This window comes from Empidonax traillii, unplaced genomic scaffold (assembly GCF_003031625.1).
Source record: "Empidonax traillii isolate 1590-97213 ecotype Southwest subspecies unplaced genomic scaffold, ASM303162v1 scaffold33:size3420811, whole genome shotgun sequence".
NCBI lineage: Eukaryota > Metazoa > Chordata > Aves > Passeriformes > Tyrannidae > Empidonax > Empidonax traillii.
Window position 1 is genome coordinate 1,479,260 of NW_020955226.1, and position 11,073 is coordinate 1,490,332.

The window sequence follows — 11,073 nt, forward strand, 5'->3', positions numbered from 1 at the left end:
ACATAGGCAAAGTTGGACATGCCAAATATGGCATAGATGAACATGACCAGGAAGAGCAGCAGACCAATGTTGAACAGAGCAGGAAGAGACATCATCAAAGCAAAAAGCAGAGTGCGGATTCCCTTGGCGCCTTTAATGAGGCGCAGGATTCGACCGATTCTGGCAAGTCGGATGACTCTGAATAGAGTGGGGGACACGAAGTACTTCTCAATCATCTCAGCTAAAAACATTCCTAAGAAAGAAAAGAAGAAAACCAAGACACACTATCACTTAATCTCCATATCAAAATAGAAATTTAGAAAAATAGTTTTAAAATTGTCGGTTCTGTGTAGCAATCAAAGATATTCTGTAGATTCCACTTGAATAGTTTCTGTTATAGAAGTTAATAGTTGCAGGTGCAATATATGTTGAATGATTATAACAGTTTTGATGGCTGGTTTAGCTAAATTATGAGATAAAACAAAAAGTTGAATGCCTTGGTTGATAAATCTTGCAAAGGCAAAAGCTAACCATATAAGCTTTTTAAAAGTAAAAATTCAACTCATACTCATTTCACCTTCTTTTTACTTTAATAAACAAGACTTACCTACTATTGAGAGAATGACAACTACAAAATCAAAAATGTTCCAGCCTATAGTGAAGTAGTAATGGCGAAGTGAAATTAATTTCAGGACACATTCTCCAGTGAAAAGAACAATGAACACCAGGTTTATCCAGTATAAAATATTTTCCATTTCTTTACTCTGGTCATCGGTTTCTACCATCATGGTAACCATGTTAAGACAAATAAGAATCATGATGCTGATGTCAAATACTTGCTGTGTCACAAAATCAAAGACCATGCCTTGGAATTTATTCTGAGGAAGAAAGTAAAAAAGATACATTCAATACAAACTGTAATTTTTTTTCTTTTCCTGTTAAAAGAAAGTAGAAAAACACATGCAGTAAGGCCTGAGACTTCAATAAAAATGTAGTCTAGTGGTACTTAAGACTAGTGGTCTTGAATACTCAAATACAGTGGCTTAGCTCAGCCTCCTCAGTTGCATATTCATACATAAAATGGTTGTCAGAGAAAATACTTTTTTCTGTGTTTTTATTTTCCATTTCTGCTGACTAATACACAGGTAATGGTAATTTTCACGTGGGCATATTTCTACTCTCTCTATATCAGTAAAAACTCTTTGTAAATAGCTATTGGTCTGATGTGTATAAATAATTTTACCCCTGGTCTTGGTATAGGTTTTTGTGGTTTTTTGGATCCCAGCTTTTTCATTGCATTGTAGTATTTCTTCTGCTCTTCTGTCATAAATATGTCTTGACCTCCAAAGTAAAAACATGAAATCAAAACTGGTTATAATCACATTCATATGCAGTGCTGAAAAAACTCTTAGAAAAATATGATTGATTGATTGATTTAATGAAAATCAGGAACACTGAATTGGGAAAAATCTCTTAGCTAGCAAATGCAGCTGTCTGTCCAATATAAACATTTAGTCTAGAAGTTGTCTGGGCATCCAGTACTGCATCTCACAAAAAAACAAAAGCAATGCAACATTTTTCTACAGTTATTTTCCTTGAACTACAAGAAATCATTTTCAGTACCTCTTTTATAGGAAGAGATACAGTAAATAGTATTTGAGAGAAGCTCAAATAGTCTGGACTGCTCAGTACTGTCACTTCTTCAATTTTAGTGAAACAAAGGAAGCAGACAAAGTCAGGTTTTCAGAACAGGAATGTGTTAGTGCTTTAGGTATTTCTAGCAATCATAATTGGGACTTAAAGTCTTCAAGGTTTTTGAGAAGATGGATTATCAGGCTTTTGAGAAACTTAGCTAAAGATTGAAGCACTCTTGATACTGTTAAGAGCAAAATGTTCTCTTTTATCTTGATTAGTTTCCATGTCCAGTGTAGTTCAGTTTAGCAAAAGCCTGAACAGGCATGTGGAGTTTGACAGTAACAATAGAGAACTATGGGTCTTTCATGGCAACCTAGGCAAAATCCATAGTAACCTCCTTTTAGGGACAACTTGAATGAAAACCTATCAGACTTCCCATACCTCTTGAAGAAAAGTTTTCCTTGATAAAAATACTTGCAGACATCTAATTCCAGGAATGTCAATGCATGCATGGGACTGGATACAGCCCTTTGTGGATGAGTGCATGGGAAGCTTGAAGACATGGGATTGCATGGACTCCAAGCTGGACAGGCTCTCTCACCATATACCTCTAGGTCTCTACCATGTACAGCTTCCAAAATCTTACTTAGCATCTCTCATTGTTAATATAAACCTGAAGAAAGTGATGCAGTCCAGTAAAGCAAAAGTAAACTAGTAATTCATAGCTGCTTTTGTCCTTATGTCCCTTGCTTTATCTATTTACAAAAAATAATTTTAAAGATGAGCATTTATAGTCAGACCATCTATGCCAGTGAGATTATCTACATTTGCACTGTGAAACAAAAAAACAAGGCCCTGAGATAGTTACAAACCACTCCTGCCACAAGTGGTTAAGATTGTTCAGGGCCACAAAATAGAACTTGAATACTTGGGTTCATTAAAACAGTATCTGTAGTGACCATTAAAACAGCACCTGAAGTTATGTAATGAAATAATGCTTTATGTTTCAAGACCAGATAGTTATTTTTTTGTGTGCTGATAGAATAACTACAAATCAAGAAAAAAAAAATTAAAGAAATTATGAATGTTTTGATGTAGAGACCTAAGTCAGGGGTTTGATCATGCAAGGAGATTTCATGAAGTTTAGGCATGGAAAAGCAGATGACTTGAGAAAGAACCAAACTGGACATTGACAACAGAAGGATCTGTCCCATTCACTACAATGAAAAATCACACAATGTTAGTGCCTACTAGAGGTATGATTTTACATCCTAATATGCTTCAGTGTTTTCCATTTTGAACAAACCATGTGTGTACTTTCCATACATCATGCACCTGCAAAAATGCAATATTTTAGAATATCTTTAGAAGGGGAATGAAACAATACTTATCTTCTTCTTTTGCTGATTGAAGTTATCAATAATGACACCAATGAACAAGTTCAGGGTGAAAAAAGACCCAAAAATAATAAAGATGACAAAATACAAATACATGTACAGGTTGTCTTCATACTTGGGTTGCTGTAATACCTAAGGAAAAAAAAAAAGTGAAATACCATTACTAAGATTTCGTGTGAAAACTTCAACTGAACAAGTGGCAACCTTGCATAACATGTCACCAATATTTTGTGTTTGGACAATACTCCTATCACATTTATCAACATATTTTATCTATTCCATCTCTATAGCTGAGAGGTCACCTGTCAGTTTGCATTCAGCATTCCACATTTTTTTACCACAGAATCTCATACTAATTAATTTATTTTTTCATTCTTTTGTGTGGATATTAATTGCTTATGTAAAACATTTGTTGATAGACAGACCTCAAGAAAAAAAATGTAATTTGAAATATTTGCAGTACTTACGTCTCTTGAGTCAATAGCTGCGTACATAATATCCATCCAGCCTTTAAATGTAGCCTGTAAACAGTACACACCTGTTTAAGCATAAAGCTTGAAGAGAACTCATTTAATAATTTTCAGCAACTCAGTACAGCACCAGGAATAATTAGCATAATATTAGATTTCTGAGAATTTTGTCTCTTGACTTTCTACAGAGCTGCTCATCAGATATACTGCTGTGTATCCTGCTAGTTTGTCTTTATATGATAATTTTAAGCAGTAAGCGTAATCAACTGATTTCTGATTTCTAATTAATTATCAAAAATCATGGAAGGCAGTATCATTTTATTTCATCAAATCATGTCAACTGCAAAGACTGAGAAGTGGCCTTATGTAACTGAGTTGCCACCAATGAAGACTGATATGTAGTTCCTCCCTCTCAAGTCAAAAGGTGGCAATGAAAGGGAACCAAACATTTGATCAGCTCAAAAGAGGTATTTTCCTATCAACCAGAATTTAGATTTTTCTATACTTTGAAAGATTATACCTGATTTAATACTTCTATTTTCACAAGTGTTTTATGTGCATTGAATACTTCATATGCCTCACAGATGACAGCATTTAGTGACATTTTATAGCCATTTCCTCTGCCCAGAATCCATAAATTTTTATATTTGATGGTTAAGTGTAAATTGCTTAATCTGGGAGTTCATACAGAAAGTAATTTTCTCTGTTGTAGCAATTAGCTTTTAACTAGACAATATCTCCAAATCACTCATTTTTTAATCCAGTTGTGCTCAAAATAAAGCAAAGAAGTAGACAGTTCTCTGTCATTCAATCCTCATTATAATTTTGCTAAGCAAGGCTGCAGATCATTGGTTCCTTCATATTTCTTGCCATAGAGAGCAGTTGCAGAATGGAAGCAGGAGTGGAACACTCTTCATCCATGGTTATTGCCACCATCATCTTGAGGTTTAATTTCTAGTGGAAGTTTCAAAAACCCTTTGCTTATGCAGCAGTTTGGCATCATCCTGAATTGAACTTAAGAAGAAATTATTCTCCTGTAGGAAAAGAAGTCCTTACACACTTTTGAAACAGTGGAATACTGAAAAGACCATGATTATCCTTAGATGCAAATCCAGTATGCAGCAACTTTCACATCGTGGGGTCAACACAGAAAATACGAAGTTCAGGCAATGGTGAAACCAAAGTGTAGTATCAGAGGACCAATAAATCAATAAATCTGAAAAAGTAGAAGTCTCAGCTAAAGAATTTCAAGTCCATTTGGAATACTCAGACTGCAAGGGATTAGGAGAAGTTGATTGGCTTTATTTATGTAATTACTAATATGTGCTTAACTTGTTCTCAAAGGCTTATAATGGTGAACACTCCACAACCATATAAAAATATTTATTCCAGATCTTGCTTATATTGTTTCTTAATACTTACATCTTTCTGTTGCCATTTAAGACTGTCACTTGTCATAGTCATTACATATCTGAAGAACAGTATTAATCACCTTCATGCAGCATCTTTTACTTATTTGGAAACTGATTGTTGCTGCCTTTCTTCTTTAGGCAGGGATCACTCTTCCTTCAGTCTTCCCACATAGATCTTGTTTTCCAGACCTCAGATCATTCTCCTTTTCTCCTTTGAGCTCTCTTACACTAGTTCATCTCTTGAAATGACAATCAAAACGTGACTCAGTATTTCATCCAACGAGGTCTAAACAGGGCAGGATTTACTTCATGTCTTACAGAGCTACTTTTGTTTCTGTCTTGGTACACTATTTGCATTTTTTTGGAATGTCATAACTTGAAATCAGCACTTCAACCTGAAACACTAAATGCAAATAGTTGGCATACTTTTACATCAGAAAGATGATGCAAATGATGGAGTGGCACTTCTGCAAAGTGTGTGTTGTTGCCTCAGTTTCAGACATATGATGATCTTTGTATATCATCCTCCAGGCAAAATGGAATTATTATTGTTTTTTTGTAAATTTATTGGGGTAACCTAGACTAGAGTGAATGAAGAAGAAAATAGACTAATTTTAAAATATTAAGCTTCACCATGATCAGTAAAGTACTGCACTATAAACAGACAGGACCTTTCAGCTAGTGTTAGAAAACTGAAGAACTGAGCTTTATTATTGCTGTTGCTGTTGTTAAAAAGGAAACTTGAAAAGACTGTGGGCATGGAAAAATAGAGGTATAACACATTACTATCTTGTGTTTTCCACAATGAGTTTCACAAAACTGTAAGACGTTACAATTATTGAAGGAATTAGAAAATGAAGTCAAATCATTACATTTAGTGATAGCATTATTTCTACTGTAGATGTGTAGGCCTCCTTATATTTATCTGCAATATGTTTTCTTTATCAGAAATAAGATATCATTTGAGTATTTGTGCATACTGAATAGAAAATAACACAGAAAATGACAGGAGATCAAATTATTAGTTTCCTTTTTGCATATTACCATGTCAAATATATTGTATATTTTCAGTGACAGTAAATCAGGAGTAATTAATTGATTTCAGAGATTACAGCAGTATAACTGAAATCAGCATCTGTTCCAAATTTTTTCCCTAAGGAAATTTCAATGACACATATTCAAATGCAGATTCAAATGTAGTGGGAAAAAACAACAGAACAAAAATCCCCCTTCTCTTTTAGTATTGGTAAAAGTACACAGACTTTTTTAATGAAGTTGTAAGTCATGCTGGAGTTTCACTACTCAATTTCTTTACCAGAAATAACAACCAGGAAGATTCCCTTTTGGAGATACAATAGCATCTTGCTTTTATAACACTGACCTGCTAGAACTTTAGAGGTAACCTATACTTCTAGACCTAGAATTCAACTTCTGATTTTTTTACCCTACACTTCACAAGATGCATTTTCTTACTGATACTAACAGCAGTATAATATAATATTGTGCTTTGAGACCCACTGGTTTGCCACATTTTATCCTGGTAAGCAGGGTATAGCTTACTAGCAGGATAAAATCAGGCCTCTGTGAGATTTACTTACCAAAAAATCCAACCACTAGGTTCAAGTTAAAAGGCATAAGGCCATAAAATTATCAGGGCAGATGCCACATCTCTGTGTACACCAGCCTCTTCCTCTTCACTCACTGATGCATGTCAATTGTGAAAGGAATTTCTCCAGCATATCTGTCTCTGCTTTGATGCTTCTCTTTAGGGACAGAGAAATACTCAAGCAAGTTCAGACCAAGAAATGAAAAAAGAAGCTTGAAGATCCACACAAACCAACAAGATCTATGCTGCACCATGAAGAAAAAAATTCTTATAGAGAGAATGTGAACTTATGTGACTGATGGCATAAGTACTTATGCTCCAAATTTTGTAAGAATTCTGGAAAAACGTCTCATCAACAAAGTATATAAAACTTGGTTTTATCAATGACATATATGGTTAGCCTGTATTTCTGGGCAGTAAGAATTGTAACATTGCTATAATACTAAAGATTTTCCACACACACCTCTCCCCCGAAAGAAAAAAAACCCAAAACCAAATGCCAACAAAAAATAAGGTTATGTTGTTTTCTTTGGCCCCTCATTCCAGAAATTCATTTGCCAGCACTACCAAGTAAACTCAAGAAAGAGCTTATCAGAGAGTTATTTTTGTTTAAAATGCTACTATGACACATTTCTATTTTTTGAGGCCACAATACTTCTTTCTGAAATTTTCCCACAATTTTTGAATGCCTCTGTGTGAAATATCTATGTTTCTTTTCTATAAAACTCTTTAAAAAAAATAAGGGTTTTCTGAGATGAACAGACCCATCTACTACCAGAAATATTAAAAAAAAGTTTTTCAGAGGGACTCATTTATGTCTTTCCCAGAATAGTAGGATCCTCAGTGCCCAGGTTTGGAGTTTTGGAGTCCTTTTGACTTGGTTTCGTTTCCACTTTTTGTCATGAAAATGGTACTGTTTCCAGTAGTATTCACTCAAGATAGTGATACAGAAAGTAACCCAGAAAAGCTGAAGGGATTTACAACGTTCTTTAACTCATGCAAAAGGCACAAGTCTGAGGGCAGAACGGAGAATAGAAATAATACTGGGGAATAAGAGGAAGCTTTCTGTAGTTAGTTTCTAGACTCCTGAAGATAGGGACCTTGTATCAGTAATTCACGCATTGATACTTATCATGGAGATTGTCATCAGAAAGATGACATTGGCCTCTATGAGGTCATTTTCTCAGGTCCATCATAACCTAACAATAGTCTATGCCAGAAGTTGTTAAGGTGGAGAACAAAATGACTTCAGTAGACTTCTCAACTAATCATTAAGATGTTTTAAAAAGTCCATTAATGTTCACATTAGGTTCCCAAAAAGCATATCCATTTGCAAGCATGATTTTATAATCAGATTTTTCAGGCTCAGTATCTTATTTTAGGCCAAATGCTAAAGTTTCAATAGCTTTATCTTTCTTTCTGACGTAGTAATGTATACCTCTCTTTGAGTAATACCTTAGTATTTAATCATCTTTACTATTGCTGCAAGCTCTTTAGGAAGGGTAGGTAAATCAAGGACAATGACGCATCTATCCAATTTTCTTTTGGGCATGATGGCTTTGCAGTCCCGTTCTAGAGTCATTCCAAGTACTTTATACATCAAATAGAAAATCACCTTATAACTGTCTTCTTTGATAGAGAAAGCAATGTTTGAATCTCAAACTTTTATGAATTTTGTTTTGAAGGTGAAAAAACATAGAGTTTGCACATTATAACACATTAATTGAAAATCAAGCTGATATTTTTCTTTCTTTGCCCTAGGGTTCTTATCATTCCATAACTGCAAAATTATTACTGGTAGCTTACTTACCAAACCTTAAAAGATGCAGGGCCAAGTGTCTATTTTGTGTAAACAGAGAAGTGCCCCTTTTTTTTCTGGTATGTCAAACAAAAAAACCTTTCATGCTTTTAGAGGCATTTTAGCAATATCTGGACATTCTACTTACGCAAAAAAACCCATAATTTTTGAGTTTTGTTGATGTCTTGTTTATCCTGAACATGTGTAATAAAATATTCTGCTCTCTGGGTCAGTGGATTTTATAAATAAGGCAAAGAAAATAAGAATTTAAAGTCTTTCTATTACAATAAAACTTTTTTATCAAAACCAAGTAGTATTCAGTAGTTTACTTCTTTAATACTGTTGGGCCCTCTCCCCTCTTTCCTGATGTGACAGTAAAGTAAATAATCATAATGAAATGATTATTCAAATTGTCAGAGTTATCAGTCACACAGGTAAGATGATATCTGGGAGAGGCAGTTCACATGTTTTAGACTTTGTGCAGGACCATGTCGATACAACTTCATCATGTTAATGATTTGTATTACTGAGATTTCATATGCCAGCATAAAAGCTAGAAACTTATTTAAAAGCTAAAAAAATGAAACCTAAGACACTACAGAATTATACAGCAACCTAAAAAAAGCCATACAGATTGTTGAAGAACACGACATACGCCAGAGTTCAGAATTTTCTTGATTAAAGCTGGATCAGCCTGTTAGCTACTTCAAAATACAAAGATAGTGTTGTGAGGACAAAATTTTTGATAGTGAATGCATAATCTTACGTAGTATCTTTCTGCATATATTTGCTTCGTTCTTCCCTTGGTTTTTGCTAAATAAACTCCACTAGGTGCTCATGCACAGAAATATCAGGGAAAATATTTCATAGATTATGGTATTCAGTGATATTTTTCTTTTCTTATTGCTCTCCTGAATGAGAAATTGCTTCTTTGATCACCTAAGTCTGCACTTGTGGCAGCCACATGACTGACATGAGATTTACCACCTGGAATTCTTCTCTGTGACTTAATCACACCAATGCAGGTGTTTATTTTTCAGCAACAGGAAAACTTGAAATATTCAGGTAGCTGAATATCATTCCTAGAAACTTTAAAAGTTGGAAGGGGCTGGAGGTCTAAGGGAACTATAAATGGGGAGAACAGCACTTCTTTCTTTAGATGTCCTAAAAATTCTTTATCCATCCTAGTAGGCTCTATTTGCTGCTTATGATGAAAAGAGTAATCAATTACCAGTGCAGTGGTATTACTAAGTCACAGATAAAAATAATCAGGTAAATGTTTTCTCTCTTTGTTGCTAGAATTTCTTTTCACTATTACATATAAACAGTAAAAGGTATATAAAGAGTGATCACTTACTACTTGAAGTAAAGAAAGATACCCAAATCCTACATTATCAAAGTTTACTTTCACGTTTTTCCATCGGGCACTTTGATTGTTTTTTATGAGTTCCTCGCACTGACTAAAATTGTTGATTTGGTCGACTTCAAACCTTTCATCAGTTGTGGTGTTAACACAGTAGTAGAACTTCCCAGCAAACAGATTTACTCCCATGATGCTGAAAATTAGCCAGAATATAAGACAAACGAGAAGCACGTTCATGATGGATGGAATTGCTCCTAAAAGGGCATTCACAACCACCTAGTACACAAATACAGGGGGAAAGAGAAAAGAGTATAAGCATATTTACAGCAATAAAGTTTTGTATACTGTTTCACCAATGCTTAATAAATCCTTGTTCAGAAACTAATGCGATAAATTTTAAAGCAATACATTAATAACTGTGGCATTGCACTGTGCTTTTAAATTATTAACATTAGTACATGTAATGAAAGGAAAATAAGCAAGAAAATGAAAATAATTAATAGAAAAACAAATGAGAAGAGCTGGTAGTCATAAGATGAAGCCTAACACCGATGTAATCTAGATAAAAAAGAAAAATGTGTTGAATGAAAATACAGACATAACAAAATTCTAAAAATGGATAAAATTATATCTTAAAAATGTCTAAATAAAAATAGCAACCTGTAGATTTGATCAACATAGCTTTGAAATTTAAGCTGAAAACACAAACGCCATGAATCTAGAAACTAAGCTCTACATTAAAAGGATTACGCATAAATTAAATACATATCTTTATTGCCTTATTGTTCCATGCAAGATTATAACAAAGATTAATTTCTTTGTATAGAAAAGCAAGACAGTTTTGCAATATGTGTCTACTTGAATCAACATAATTTATTTCAAGCTCCAGTCTTATTGTTTCATGTATTAAGTTTAAGTCAGCAACACCCTTCAGTTATCTAAAGAAGGACATATTTAGAGCTTTTGATTTGCATTTTAAATTACTTTTGGCCAGTTGCCTTCTCAGCCACTTGCAGGCAAGATGTCAATAAACCTTATGTCAATAAAAAGTGTTTTTTTGTCATATATACAGTAATTAATCGCATGTGTCTGTCAGAGCTACCAAAATTTTTGTGATGAGCAGTTATTTCTCCTTAAGTATCCAATACCAGATTCTCATTTAAAAATTTTATTTTATTTTAATTTTTTTTTTCTTTGTAAAGGTATAGTAAAATATACAGTAGGGCTCTGATTGTCAGTAATCCAAGTCCTGCAATGAGGCAGGAAAGGATTGGCATGGATACTTGGAGCATATTAAGTTGTCTTAGTCCGTCTTTGTTCCCTGCAATATAGATGCATCCTTCCCACTACCGAAATAGTTCTGAGGAAGCTCAGAACCGCTCAGTCTTACTACCTGTATTTCACAGCCTCTTG

The 11,073-nt window shown here is 34.2% G+C and overlaps 1 protein-coding gene across 1 annotated transcript in view; it reads right to left on the reverse strand.

Annotated features, from left to right (window-relative positions):
- Positions 1-11,073, reverse strand: part of SCN1A (sodium voltage-gated channel alpha subunit 1) — a 91,931-nt gene that overhangs the window by 3,491 nt on the left and 77,367 nt on the right. The window contains exons 22-27 of the mRNA XM_027911473.1: positions 9,655-9,936; positions 3,479-3,532; positions 3,006-3,143; positions 1,223-1,327; positions 587-857; positions 3-232 (exon numbers count right to left, since the gene is read on the reverse strand). Coding sequence (XP_027767274.1) covers positions 3-232; positions 587-857; positions 1,223-1,327; positions 3,006-3,143; positions 3,479-3,532; positions 9,655-9,936 — 1,080 coding nt within the window. The remainder of the gene's footprint in view (positions 1-2; positions 233-586; positions 858-1,222; positions 1,328-3,005; positions 3,144-3,478; positions 3,533-9,654; positions 9,937-11,073) is intronic.